This window comes from Astatotilapia calliptera, chromosome 16 (assembly GCF_964374335.1).
Source record: "Astatotilapia calliptera chromosome 16, fAstCal68.1, whole genome shotgun sequence".
In the NCBI taxonomy this organism is placed as follows: domain Eukaryota; kingdom Metazoa; phylum Chordata; class Actinopteri; order Cichliformes; family Cichlidae; genus Astatotilapia; species Astatotilapia calliptera.
The window spans coordinates 2889289-2904162 of NC_137437.1; the positions used below are offsets into that span (position 1 = coordinate 2889289).

The following is a 14874-nucleotide window of genomic DNA, read 5'->3' on the forward strand; positions in this document are numbered from 1 at the left end:
AATAAGTTAAACAGGGCAGATGTACTTAAGGAAAATGAGACTTCAGTTTCAAATAAATAAAGGCAAATATTGCAAACTAAACAAAAAGCAGCCGCTAAAGCGTTTAAGTTTGAAAATAGAACAAACAAAACAGACTACTAAATTGTCACTTCCACTTAGAAACAAAATATTAATTCTAAAAATAAATCTTAGGTTTTTTTTTTTACAGAAGAACAGACAAAATTGACTAACTTTTGTCAATGTCAATATCAAATGAACTGAGAACTAAAAGGAAATTCTCACTCTCCTTGTTGTATAGCTGAGCTTTTCCAACAGTTTTAAAATAAAGATGCTAACAGAACATTCTTTAAATCCTAGGTACACATCCAAGGTGCAACACACACACACACATATATATATATATATATATATATAAACTTTAGTCTGAAAAAAGCCTACAGGTTGTGGGACAGGAAGACAAGTCTATCCACTGCTTCAGGCTTTAAAGCGGCCCTGTGGCAAGTCACAATATTACCCCCTGTACTAAATACCCTCTCAGAGGGGCTGCTGGTTGCGGGGATGCACAGGTAGCGCTTTGCCAGGCAGCTAACTCTTGGGAAGCTTCTGTTGTTGATTTTCCACCACTCAAGTGGGTCCATTTCACTGTCTGCATCAGGTGCCAGCAAGTACTTTTCAAGCTCCTTTTCAACTGTCTCTTTCTCAGTGAGCCCTGTGCTGGTGGGGTGGGATTTCTTAAAGAAACTGCCCAGTGACTTTCTCTGTTTCTTCTGGGTTGGTAGTACTGCAGCAGCTCCACCATCTTCTGTTTCCTCCGTTCCAGCTGAAGTGGATGGGTGCTCAATTTGCCCCAACATCTCATACACTGCTCTCATTTTGATGGCATCAACGTGTTCTGCATTAATGTATTGTACTTTGAAGCGCGGATCTAGCAGGGTTGCAACATCAAGCAGTTCATTTGTAATCTGGTCATTGTACTTTTCATCAAGGTATGTCATGACTGTCATCTTAAGGTCTTTTGTAAGTTGTGTTTCAACCTCAGATGGTTTCAGAATCTGTGTTCTGAAAAGGTGAAGCATCGGCTTGAGGTAGGACACACTCACGTAACACTCTCCAGAAAGTGAATCTGTGAATTCCAGTAGTGGGTTCAGGGCCACATGCACAGACTCCAGAACATCTAGATCTTGCCAGGAGGGAACCAAGTGCCTGGTCTTCTTATCTGCACTGAGGACCTGAGAGATAGCTTTATGTTGCTCCAGAACCCTCCCAACCATTTTTTGGCGTGAGCCCCACCTGGTGGGCGACTCTGTCACTAACTTGTGCTGGGGTAGGTGAAGCTCCTCCTGAGCAGCAGCTAATTCCCTTTTCTTCTTCCAAGAGAAACTGAAGGTGGCCACCACTCTCTTACACACGGCCACAGCTCGCTCCATCCTCTTGTCTTTGCCGGCTTTTTCTGTGGATAAAAAGGTAAATAATAGCACATATTAACCTCAGAATTTAATTTAAGATTTTTGATTTTTTTTTCCAGTCACAAATAAATTTCACTGCCCTGAAAACACATTTACTTGCTATGATTGTACTTTTACTTTTTTAAATTTTGCTGACAGAATGACCAAATTTTTTTTTCTTATATTTAAAAAGGTGACAGAGGCTGGTGTTATCAACATCATTGTTTGACGTTTTCATCACTTGTTCTTAAAGAGCTGAGGTTCTGTATTAGCCAATTGGGATCCTGATAGAACCCCAAAATTCTAAATTTTATTTGGCACATTTTGTCAACTTGATTTACACTGAAGAGTGACTGAATATTTGCCTATTATGCATGCCAACAGCAACTATTACCTCAAATAAATAGGCTGACATGAAGAATATTCTTTCTGATGTTTATTTTTTAACAATAACCATTGAAGTGATTTAGATCTCTAGCTTTTAATATGTTTACATGGGCTCAAAAACACAATTAAAAGAGGCATTTTTAATTTTATTCTGCTTCCCAACTTACCGATAGCTGAGTGAAGTCGATGTCCGAAGCACTGCAGCCGGGTCCAGTTATTCAGGGATGTGGCCTTCACTATATTTGTCCCACTATCGGTTGTGATGCAGACTTGTTTGTCTTCACTCAGTCCCCAGGATGCAAGCGCTTCTGACAGTCCTAATGCAATTACTTCACCCGTGTGGTCGTCGGGAAGGTAGGCAGCTTGAAGACATTTGCTTTTCAGATTCCAGTCTTGGTCGATATAGTGGGCAGTAAGGCTAAGGTAAGGTTCTGACGTGCGACTTGACCACATGTCGGATGTAGTAGCGAAGAACGATACAGTTTGTAGCTCCTTCTCAACAGCCTCACGGCACTCTCTATATAGCATTGGAAGCGCTATCTGAGAGAAATGTTTACGTCCAGGGAGTTGGTAACGAGGATCCAGTACCTTAATTAGCTGCTTGAATCCTTCATTTTCGACCGTGTTTATTGGTAGCATGTCTTTAGCAAGACAGTAGGCTATGGCATTCGTTATGTCGCTATGTCTCTTAGCTTTTTTGTCATATGGTAAGACGCTGGAGAAAGCCGACTCAATTGACTGTTGCTGCTTCGCAGGGATTCCCCCGGTTGTTTTCGATGACAAATTAGCACTTTCAGTCAGAGATTGAGCGTGCTCTTGTGGGTGGCACTGCTTCAGGTGATGAAACAGGTTAGTTGTATTTCCAGTCTTGGTGGGAACATGCTGTCGGCACAACTTACAGTGCGTGCTACTCTGTTTTTTGTCGGACTTCAAATAGCCGAAATATCTCCACACTACGGAACTTTTCCGGCCCTTCCTTTCGACAATCTCTTCGGCATTCGAGCTGTCATCTGTGTTCTCTTCCGTTCTCTCGGTTGATTTTTCTCTACTTGGTGCACTCATTTTCTCCATCACCCAGTCGACACGGCGGTTAGCTGCTAGCTGCTTCACAAACAAATACGCACGTGCGCCTTGGCACTTGTGCTGTACGTAACAAGTCACGTGACGTGACGCTGCGGCTGTGATTGGTTCGGCTCTGCGCTACTTAATTTGGATTGGATGACTTTTTTTTTTCTTTTTTTTTTTTTTAAGAGGACAAGAGCGGCGAGGTCTATCGCGATAGTTTAATTTCTCTATCGAGTAAAAGTTATATCGCGATACATATCGTTATCGTTATATCGCCCAGCTCTACTTGTACTTGTTTGAACACCTTTTCATGTCAAAGTTGGCCTCTGTGATTTTTCCTTGTTGGAAAGACTCTTTCTTGCACTGAGGTCTGCTTATTGTAAATATCTTGTACTTGTTTGAACACCTCTTAATGTCAAAGTCTGCCTCTGTGCTCATCAGTGTTGGAAAGACTCTTTCTTGCACTGAGGTCTGCTTATTGTAAATATCTTGTACTTGTTTTTACACCTTTTCATGTCAAAGTTGGCCTCTGTGCTTATCAGTGTTGGAAAGACTCTTTCTTGCACTGAGGTCTGCTTATTGTAAATATCTTGTACTTGTTTGAACACCTTTTCATGTCAAAGTTGGCCTCTGTGCTTATCAGTGTTGGAAAGACTCTTTCTTGGGCTGAGGTCTGCTTATTGTAAATATCTTGTACTTGTTTTTACACCTTTTCATGTCAAAGTTGGCCTCTGTGTTTATCAGTGTTGGAAAGACTCTTTCTTGCGCTGAGGTCTGCTTATTGTAAATATCTTGTACTTGTTTTTGCACCTTTTCATGTCAAAGTTGGCCTCTGTGATTTTTCCGTGTTGGAAACTCTTTTTCTTGCACTGAGGTCTGCTTATTGTGAATATCTTGTACTTGTTTGAACACCTTTTCATGTCAAAGTTGGCCTCTGTGATTTTTCCGTGTTGGAAAGACTCTTTCTTGCACTGAGGTCTGCTTATTGTAAATATCTTGTACTTGTTTTTACACCTTTTAATGTCAAAGTTGGCCTCTGTGCTTATCAGTGTTGGAAAGACTCTTTCTTGCACTGAGGTTTGCTTATTGTAAATATCTTGTACTTGTTTGAACACCTTTTAATGTCAAAGTTGGCCTCTGTGCTTATTTAGTGGTGGAAAGCCTCTTTCTTGCACTGAGGCTTGCTTATTGTAAATATTTTGTACTTGTTTTTACACCTTTTCATGTCAAAGTTGGCCTCTGTGCTTATCAGTGTTGGAAAGACTCTTTCTTGCACTGAGGTCTGCTTATTGTAAATATTTTGTACTTGTTTTTACACCTTTTAATGTCAAAGTTGGCCTCTGTGCTTATCAGTGTTGGAAAGACTCTTTCTTGCACTGAGGTCTGCTTATTGTAAATATCTTGTACTTGTTTTTACACCTTTTAATGTCAAAGTTGGCCTCTGTGCTTTTTCAGTGTTGGAAAGACTCTTTCTTGCACTGAGGTCTGCTTATTGTTAATATCTTGTACTTGTTTGAACACCTTTTAATGTCAAAGTTGGCCTCTGTGCTTATCAGTGTTGGACAGACTCTTTCTTGCACTGAGGTCTGCTTATTGTAAATATCTTGTACTTGTTTGAAGACCTTTTAATGTCAAAGTTGGCCTCTGTGATTTTTCCGTGTTGGAAACTCTTTTTCTTGCACTGAGGCCTGCTTATTGTGAACATCTTGTACTTGTTTGAACACCTTTTCATGTCAAAGTTGGCCTCTTTCATTTTTCAGTGTTGGAAAGACTCTTTCTTGCACTGAGGTCTGCTTATTGTAAATATCTTGTACTTGTTTTTACACCTTTTAATGTCAAAGTTAGCCTCTGTCCTCATCAGTGTTGGAAAGACTCTTTCTTGCACTGAGGTCTGCTTATTGTTAATATCTTGTACTTGTTTGAACACCTTTTAATGTCAAAGTTGGCCTCTGTGCTTATCAGTGTTGGACAGACTCTTTCTTGCACTGAGGCCTGCTTATTGTTAATATCTTGTATTTGTTTGAACACCTTTTAATGTCAAAGTTGGCCTCTGTGCTTTTTCACTGTTGGAAAGACTCTTTCTTGCACTGAGGTCTGCTTATTGTAAATTTCTTGTACTTGTCTTGTTTTTACACCTTTTAATGTCAAAGTTGGCCTCTTTCAATTTTCAGTGTTGGAAAGACTCTTTTTCTTGCACTGAGGCCTGCTTATTGTAAATATCTTGTACTTGTTTTTGCACCTTTTAATGTCAAAGTTGGCCTCTGTGCTTTTTCAGTGTTGGAAAGACTCTTTCTTGCACTGAGGTCTGCTTATTGTTAATATCTTGTATTTGTTTGAAAACCTTTTAATGTCAAAGTTGGCCTCTGTGCTTAGCAGTGTTGGAAAGACTCTTTCTTGCACTGAGGTCTGCTTATTGTAAATATCTTGTACTTGTTTGAACACCTTTTAATGTCAAAGTTGGCCTTTGTGCTTATCAGTGTTGGAAAGACTCTTTCTTGCACTGAGGTCTGCTTATTGTTAATATCTTGTATTTGTTTGAAAACCTTTTAATGTCAAAGTTGGCCTCTTTCAATTTTCAGTGTTGGAAAGACTCTTTCTTGCACTGAGGTCTGCTTATTGTTAATATCTTGTATTTGTTTGAAAACCTTTTAATGTCAAAGTTGGCCTCTGTGCTTAGCAGTGTTGGAAAGACTCTTTCTTGCACTGAGGTCTGCTTATTGTTAATATCTTGTATTTGTTTGAACACCTTTTAATGTCAAAGTTGGCCTTTGTGCTTATCAGTGTTGGAAAGACTCTTTCTTGCACTGAGGTTTGCTTATTGTAAATATCTTGTACTTGTTTTTGCACCTTTTAATGTCAAAGTTGGCCTCTGTGCTTTTTCAGTGTTGGAAAGACTCTTTCTTGCACTGAGGTCTGCTTATTGTAAATATCTTGTACTTGTTTTTACACCTTTTAATGTCAAAGTTGGCCTCTGTGCTTATCAGTGTTGGAAAGACTCTTTCTTGCACTGAGGTCTGCTTATTGTAAATATCTTGTACTTGTTTGAACACCTTTTCATGTCAAAGTTGGCCTCTGTGCTCATCAGTGTTGGAAAGACTCTTTCTTGCACTGAGGTCTGCTTATTGTAAATATCTTGTACTTGTTTTTACACCTTTTAATGTCAAAGTTGGCCTCTGTGCTTTTTTCAGTGTTGGAAAGACTCTTTCTTGCACTGAGGTCTGCTTATTGTAAATATCTTGTACTTGTTTTTACACCTTTTAATGTCAAAGTTGGCCTCTGTGCTTAGCAGTGTTGGAAAGACTCTTTCTTGCACTGAGGTCTGCTTATTGTAAATATCTTGTACTTGTTTTTACACCTTTTAATGTCAAAGTTGGCCTCTGTGCTTATCAGTGTTGGAAAGACTCTTTCTTGCACTGAGGTCTGCTTATTGTAAATATCTTGTACTTGTTTGAACACCTTTTAATGTCAAAGTTGGCCTCTGTGCTTATCAGTGTTGGAAAGACTCTTTCTTGCACTGAGGTCTGCTTATTGTAAATATCTTGTACTTGTTTTTACACCTTTTAATGTCAAAGTTGGCCTCTGTGCTTAGCAGTGTTGGTAAGACTCTTTCTTGCACTGAGGTCTGCTTATTGTAAATATCTTGTACTTGTTTTTACACCTTTTCATGTCAAAGTTGGCCTCTGTGATTTTTCCGTGTTGGAAAGATTCTTTCTTGCACTGAGGTCTGCTTATTGTAAATATCTTGTACTTGTTTGAACACCTTTTCATGTCAAAGTTGGCCTCTGTGATTTTTCCGTGTTGGAAAGATTCTTTCTTGCACTGAGGTCTGCTTATTGTGAATATCTTGTACTTGTTTGAATACCTTTTCATGTCAAAGTTGGCCTTTGTGCTTATCAGTGTTGGAAAGACTCTTTCTTGCACTGAGGTCTGCTTATTGTTAATATCTTGTATTTGTTTGAACACCTTTTAATGTCAAAGTTGGCCTCTGTGCTTATCAGTGTTGGAAAGACTCTTTCTTGCACTGAGGTCTGCTTATTGTAAATATCTTGTACTTGTTTGAACACCTTTTCATGTCAAAGTTGGCCTCTGTGATTTTTCCGTGTTGGAAACTCTTTTTCTTGCACTGAGGCCTGCTTATTGTGAACATCTTGTACTTGTTTGAACACCTTTTCATGTCAAAGTTGGCCTCTGTGATTTTTCCGTGTTGGAAACTCTTTTTCTTGCACTGAGGCCTGCTTATTGTGAACATCTTGTACTTGTTTGAACACCTTTTCATGTCAAAGTTGGCCTCTGTGCTTATCAGTGTTGGAAAGACTCTTTCTTGCACTGAGGTCTGCTTATTGTAAATATCTTGTACTTGTTTTTACACCTTTTCATGTCAAAGTTGGCCTCTTTCAATTTTCAGTGTTGGAAAGACTCTTTCTTGCACTGAGGTCTGCTTATTGTAAATATCTTGTACTTGTTTGAACACCTCTTAATGTCAAAGTCTGCCTCTGTGCTCATCAGTGTTGGAAAGACTCTTTCTTGCACTGAGGTCTGCTTATTGTAAATATCTTGTACTTGTTTTTACACCTTTTCATGTCAAAGTTGGCCTCTGTGCTTATCAGTGTTGGAAAGACTCTTTCTTGCACTGAGGTCTGCTTATTGTAAATATCTTGTACTTGTTTGAACACCTTTTCATGTCAAAGTTGGCCTCTGTGCTTATCAGTGTTGGAAAGACTCTTTCTTGGGCTGAGGTCTGCTTATTGTAAATATCTTGTACTTGTTTTTACACCTTTTCATGTCAAAGTTGGCCTCTGTGTTTATCAGTGTTGGAAAGACTCTTTCTTGCGCTGAGGTCTGCTTATTGTAAATATCTTGTACTTGTTTTTGCACCTTTTCATGTCAAAGTTGGCCTCTGTGATTTTTCCGTGTTGGAAACTCTTTTTCTTGCACTGAGGTCTGCTTATTGTGAATATCTTGTACTTGTTTGAACACCTTTTCATGTCAAAGTTGGCCTCTGTGATTTTTCCGTGTTGGAAAGACTCTTTCTTGCACTGAGGTCTGCTTATTGTAAATATCTTGTACTTGTTTTTACACCTTTTAATGTCAAAGTTGGCCTCTGTGCTTATCAGTGTTGGAAAGACTCTTTCTTGCACTGAGGTTTGCTTATTGTAAATATCTTGTACTTGTTTGAACACCTTTTAATGTCAAAGTTGGCCTCTGTGCTTATTTAGTGGTGGAAAGCCTCTTTCTTGCACTGAGGCTTGCTTATTGTAAATATTTTGTACTTGTTTTTACACCTTTTCATGTCAAAGTTGGCCTCTGTGCTTATCAGTGTTGGAAAGACTCTTTCTTGCACTGAGGTCTGCTTATTGTAAATATTTTGTACTTGTTTTTACACCTTTTAATGTCAAAGTTGGCCTCTGTGCTTATCAGTGTTGGAAAGACTCTTTCTTGCACTGAGGTCTGCTTATTGTAAATATCTTGTACTTGTTTTTACACCTTTTAATGTCAAAGTTGGCCTCTGTGCTTATCAGTGTTGGAAAGACTCTTTCTTGCACTGAGGTCTGCTTATTGTTAATATCTTGTACTTGTTTGAACACCTTTTAATGTCAAAGTTGGCCTCTGTGCTTATCAGTGTTGGACAGACTCTTTCTTGCACTGAGGTCTGCTTATTGTAAATATCTTGTACTTGTTTGAAGACCTTTTAATGTCAAAGTTGGCCTCTGTGATTTTTCCGTGTTGGAAACTCTTTTTCTTGCACTGAGGCCTGCTTATTGTGAACATCTTGTACTTGTTTGAACACCTTTTCATGTCAAAGTTGGCCTCTGTGCTTTTTCAGTGTTGGAAAGACTCTTTCTTGCACTGAGGCCTGCTTATTGTAAATATCTTGTACTTGTTTTTACACCTTTTAATGTCAAAGTTGGCCTCTTTCATTTTTCAGTGTTGGAAAGACTCTTTCTTGCACTGAGGTCTGCTTATTGTGAATATCTTGTACTTGTTTGAACACCTTTTCATGTCAAAGTTCGCCTCTGTGCTTATCAGTGTTGGAAAGACTCTTTCTTGCACTGAGGTCTGCTTATTGTAAATATCTTGTACTTGTTTTTACACCTTTTCATGTCAAAGTTGGCCTCTGTGCTTATCAGTGTTGGAAAGACTATTTCTTGCACTGAGGTCTGCTTATTGTAAATATCTTGTACTTGTTTTTACACCTTTTCATGTCAAAGTTGGCCTCTGTGCTTATCAGTGTTGGAAAGACTCTTTCTTGCACTGAGGTCTGCTTATTGTAAATATCTTGTACTAGTTCTTACACCTTTTCATGTCAAAGTTGGCCTCTTTCATTTTTCAGTGTTGGAAAGACTCTTTCTTGCACTGAGGTCTGCTTATTGTAAATATCTTGTACTTGTTTTTACACCTTTTAATGTCAAAGTTGGCCTCTGTGCTTATCAGTGTTGGACAGACTCTTTCTTGCACTGAGGTCTGCTTATTGTTAATATCTTGTACTTGTTTGAACACCTTTTAATGTCAAAGTTGGCCTCTGTGCTTATCAGTGTTGGACAGACTCTTTCTTGCACTGAGGCCTGCTTATTGTTAATATCTTGTATTTGTTTGAACACCTTTTAATGTCAAAGTTGGCCTCTGTGCTTTTTCAGTGTTGGAAAGACTCTTTCTTGCACTGAGGTCTGCTTATTGTAAATATCTTGTACTTGTTTTTGCACCTTTTAATGTCAAAGTTGGCCTCTGTGCTTTTTCACTGTTGGAAAGACTCTTTCTTGCACTGAGGTCTGCTTATTGTAAATTTCTTGTACTTGTCTTGTTTTTACACCTTTTAATGTCAAAGTTGGCCTCTTTCAATTTTCAGTGTTGGAAAGACTCTTTTTCTTGCACTGAGGCCTGCTTATTGTAAATATCTTGTACTTGTTTTTGCACCTTTTAATGTCAAAGTTGGCCTCTGTGCTTTTTCAGTGTTGGAAAGACTCTTTCTTGCACTGAGGTCTGCTTATTGTTAATATCTTGTATTTGTTTGAAAACCTTTTAATGTCAAAGTTGGCCTCTGTGCTTAGCAGTGTTGGAAAGACTCTTTCTTGCACTGAGGTCTGCTTATTGTAAATATCTTGTACTTGTTTGAACACCTTTTAATGTCAAAGTTGGCCTTTGTGCTTATCAGTGTTGGAAAGACTCTTTCTTGCACTGAGGTCTGCTTATTGTTAATATCTTGTATTTGTTTGAAAACCTTTTAATGTCAAAGTTGGCCTCTTTCAATTTTCAGTGTTGGAAAGACTCTTTCTTGCACTGAGGTCTGCTTATTGTTAATATCTTGTATTTGTTTGAAAACCTTTTAATGTCAAAGTTGGCCTCTGTGCTTAGCAGTGTTGGAAAGACTCTTTCTTGCACTGAGGTCTGCTTATTGTTAATATCTTGTATTTGTTTGAACACCTTTTAATGTCAAAGTTGGCCTTTGTGCTTATCAGTGTTGGAAAGACTCTTTCTTGCACTGAGGTTTGCTTATTGTAAATATCTTGTACTTGTTTTTGCACCTTTTAATGTCAAAGTTGGCCTCTGTGCTTTTTCAGTGTTGGAAAGACTCTTTCTTGCACTGAGGTCTGCTTATTGTAAATATCTTGTACTTGTTTTTACACCTTTTAATGTCAAAGTTGGCCTCTGTGCTTATCAGTGTTGGAAAGACTCTTTCTTGCACTGAGGTCTGCTTATTGTAAATATCTTGTACTTGTTTGAACACCTTTTCATGTCAAAGTTGGCCTCTGTGCTCATCAGTGTTGGAAAGACTCTTTCTTGCACTGAGGTCTGCTTATTGTAAATATCTTGTACTTGTTTTTACACCTTTTAATGTCAAAGTTGGCCTCTGTGCTTTTTTCAGTGTTGGAAAGACTCTTTCTTGCACTGAGGTCTGCTTATTGTAAATATCTTGTACTTGTTTTTACACCTTTTAATGTCAAAGTTGGCCTCTGTGCTTAGCAGTGTTGGAAAGACTCTTTCTTGCAATGAGGTCTGCTTATTGTAAATATCTTGTACTTGTTTTTACACCTTTTAATGTCAAAGTTGGCCTCTGTGCTTAGCAGTGTTGGTAAGACTCTTTCTTGCACTGAGGTCTGCTTATTGTAAATATCTTGTACTTGTTTTTACACCTTTTCATGTCAAAGTTGGCCTCTGTGATTTTTCCGTGTTGGAAAGATTCTTTCTTGCACTGAGGTCTGCTTATTGTAAATATCTTGTACTTGTTTGAACACCTTTTCATGTCAAAGTTGGCCTCTGTGATTTTTCCGTGTTGGAAAGATTCTTTCTTGCACTGAGGTCTGCTTATTGTGAATATCTTGTACTTGTTTGAATACCTTTTCATGTCAAAGTTGGCCTTTGTGCTTATCAGTGTTGGAAAGACTCTTTCTTGCACTGAGGTCTGCTTATTGTTAATATCTTGTATTTGTTTGAACACCTTTTAATGTCAAAGTTGGCCTCTGTGCTTATCAGTGTTGGAAAGACTCTTTCTTGCACTGAGGTCTGCTTATTGTAAATATCTTGTACTTGTTTGAACACCTTTTCATGTCAAAGTTGGCCTCTGTGATTTTTCCGTGTTGGAAACTCTTTTTCTTGCACTGAGGCCTGCTTATTGTGAACATCTTGTACTTGTTTGAACACCTTTTCATGTCAAAGTTGGCCTCTGTGATTTTTCCGTGTTGGAAACTCTTTTTCTTGCACTGAGGCCTGCTTATTGTGAACATCTTGTACTTGTTTGAACACCTTTTCATGTCAAAGTTGGCCTCTGTGCTTATCAGTGTTGGAAAGACTCTTTCTTGCACTGAGGTCTGCTTATTGTAAATATCTTGTACTTGTTTTTACACCTTTTCATGTCAAAGTTGGCCTCTTTCAATTTTCAGTGTTGGAAAGACTCTTTCTTGCACTGAGGTCTGCTTATTGTAAATATCTTGTACTTGTTTTTACACCTTTTAATGTCAAAGTTGGCCTCTGTGCTTATCAGTGTTGGAAAGACTCTTTCTTGCACTGAGGTCTGCTTATTGTAAATTTCTTGTACTTGTCTTGTTTTTACACCTTTTAATGTCAAAGTTGGCCTCTTTCAATTTTCAGTGTTGGAAAGACTCTTTTTCTTGCACTGAGGCCTGCTTATTGTAAATATCTTGTACTTGTTTTTGCACCTTTTAATGTCAAAGTTGGCCTCTGTGCTTTTTCAGTGTTGGAAAGACTCTTTCTTGCACTGAGGTCTGCTTATTGTTAATATCTTGTATTTGTTTGAAAACCTTTTAATGTCAAAGTTGGCCTCTGTGCTTAGCAGTGTTGGAAAGACTCTTTCTTGCACTGAGGTCTGCTTATTGTAAATATCTTGTACTTGTTTGAACACCTTTTAATGTCAAAGTTGGCCTTTGTGCTTATCAGTGTTGGAAAGACTCTTTCTTGCACTGAGGTCTGCTTATTGTTAATATCTTGTATTTGTTTGAAAACCTTTTAATGTCAAAGTTGGCCTCTTTCAATTTTCAGTGTTGGAAAGACTCTTTCTTGCACTGAGGTCTGCTTATTGTTAATATCTTGTATTTGTTTGAAAACCTTTTAATGTCAAAGTTGGCCTCTGTGCTTAGCAGTGTTGGAAAGACTCTTTCTTGCACTGAGGTCTGCTTATTGTTAATATCTTGTATTTGTTTGAACACCTTTTAATGTCAAAGTTGGCCTTTGTGCTTATCAGTGTTGGAAAGACTCTTTCTTGCACTGAGGTTTGCTTATTGTAAATATCTTGTACTTGTTTTTGCACCTTTTAATGTCAAAGTTGGCCTCTGTGCTTTTTCAGTGTTGGAAAGACTCTTTCTTGCACTGAGGTCTGCTTATTGTAAATATCTTGTACTTGTTTTTACACCTTTTAATGTCAAAGTTGGCCTCTGTGCTTATCAGTGTTGGAAAGACTCTTTCTTGCACTGAGGTCTGCTTATTGTAAATATCTTGTACTTGTTTGAACACCTTTTCATGTCAAAGTTGGCCTCTGTGCTCATCAGTGTTGGAAAGACTCTTTCTTGCACTGAGGTCTGCTTATTGTAAATATCTTGTACTTGTTTTTACACCTTTTAATGTCAAAGTTGGCCTCTGTGCTTTTTTCAGTGTTGGAAAGACTCTTTCTTGCACTGAGGTCTGCTTATTGTAAATATCTTGTACTTGTTTTTACACCTTTTAATGTCAAAGTTGGCCTCTGTGCTTAGCAGTGTTGGAAAGACTCTTTCTTGCAATGAGGTCTGCTTATTGTAAATATCTTGTACTTGTTTTTACACCTTTTAATGTCAAAGTTGGCCTCTGTGCTTAGCAGTGTTGGTAAGACTCTTTCTTGCACTGAGGTCTGCTTATTGTAAATATCTTGTACTTGTTTTTACACCTTTTCATGTCAAAGTTGGCCTCTGTGATTTTTCCGTGTTGGAAAGATTCTTTCTTGCACTGAGGTCTGCTTATTGTAAATATCTTGTACTTGTTTGAACACCTTTTCATGTCAAAGTTGGCCTCTGTGATTTTTCCGTGTTGGAAAGATTCTTTCTTGCACTGAGGTCTGCTTATTGTGAATATCTTGTACTTGTTTGAATACCTTTTCATGTCAAAGTTGGCCTTTGTGCTTATCAGTGTTGGAAAGACTCTTTCTTGCACTGAGGTCTGCTTATTGTTAATATCTTGTATTTGTTTGAACACCTTTTAATGTCAAAGTTGGCCTCTGTGCTTATCAGTGTTGGAAAGACTCTTTCTTGCACTGAGGTCTGCTTATTGTAAATATCTTGTACTTGTTTGAACACCTTTTCATGTCAAAGTTGGCCTCTGTGATTTTTCCGTGTTGGAAACTCTTTTTCTTGCACTGAGGCCTGCTTATTGTGAACATCTTGTACTTGTTTGAACACCTTTTCATGTCAAAGTTGGCCTCTGTGATTTTTCCGTGTTGGAAACTCTTTTTCTTGCACTGAGGCCTGCTTATTGTGAACATCTTGTACTTGTTTGAACACCTTTTCATGTCAAAGTTGGCCTCTGTGCTTATCAGTGTTGGAAAGACTCTTTCTTGCACTGAGGTCTGCTTATTGTAAATATCTTGTACTTGTTTTTACACCTTTTCATGTCAAAGTTGGCCTCTTTCAATTTTCAGTGTTGGAAAGACTCTTTCTTGCACTGAGGTCTGCTTATTGTAAATATCTTGTACTTGTTTTTACACCTTTTAATGTCAAAGTTGGCCTCTGTGCTTATCAGTGTTGGAAAGACTCTTTCTTGCACTGAGGTCTGCTTATTGTGAACATCTTGTACTTGTTTGAACACCTTTTAATGTCAAAGTTAGCCTCTGTGCTTATCAGTGTTGGAAAGACTCTTTCTTGCACTGAGGTCTGCTTATTGTTAATATCTTGTACTTGTTTTTACAACTTTTAATGTCAAAGCTGGCCTCTTTCAATTTTCAGTGTTGGAAAGACTCTTTCTTGCACTGAGGTCTGCTTATTGTGAATATCTTGTACTTGTTTGAACACCTTTTCATGTCAAAGTTGGCCTCTGTGTTTATCAGTGTTGGAAAGACTCTTTCTTGCACTGAGGTCTGCTTATTGTAAATATCTTGTACTTGTTTTTACAACTTTTAATGTCAAAGTTGGCCTCTTTCAATTTTCAGTGTTGGAAAGACTCTTTCTTGAACTGAGGTCTGCTTATTGTAAATATCTTGTACTTGTTCTAATACCTTTTCATGTCAAAGTTGGCCTCTGTGCTTATCAGTGTTGGAAAGAATCTTTCTTGCACTGAGGTCTGCTTATTGTGAATATCTTGTACTTGTTTGAACACCTTTTCATGTCAAAGTTGGCCTCTGTGATTTTTCCGTGTTGGAAAGACTCTTTCTTGCACTGAGGTCTGCTTATTGTAAATATCTTGTACTTGTTTTTACACCTTTTCATGTCAAAGTTGGCCTCTTTCATTTTTCGGTGTTGGAAAGACTCTTTCTTGTACTGAGGTCTGCTTATTGTAAATATCT

General features: G+C 38.2%; 1 protein-coding gene across 1 annotated transcript; it reads right to left on the bottom strand.

Moving 5' to 3' along the window:
- Positions 1–434: 434 nt before the first annotated feature.
- LOC145421167 (E3 SUMO-protein ligase ZBED1-like) lies at positions 435–2285 on the bottom strand. The gene is made up of 2 exons (XM_080291022.1): positions 2000–2285; positions 435–1450 (listed from the first exon to the last, which is right to left on the bottom strand). Exons 1-2 carry the CDS (start codon positions 2283–2285, stop codon positions 435–437), a joined length of 1302 nt encoding a protein of 433 aa, XP_080147148.1.
- Between the last annotated feature and the right edge of the window lie 12589 nt (positions 2286–14874).

Bases quoted from the DNA above. Each gene is read 5' to 3' on its own strand.
- LOC145421167 (XM_080291022.1), bottom strand. From the start codon at position 2,285: ATGTGGTCAAGTCGCACGTCAGAACCTTACCTTAGCCTTACTGCCCAC. The intron at 1,451-1,999 runs GTAAGTTGGGAA...TTTTATCCACAG, and splicing joins TCGACTTCACTCAGCTATCG to AAAAAGCCGGCAAAGACAAG.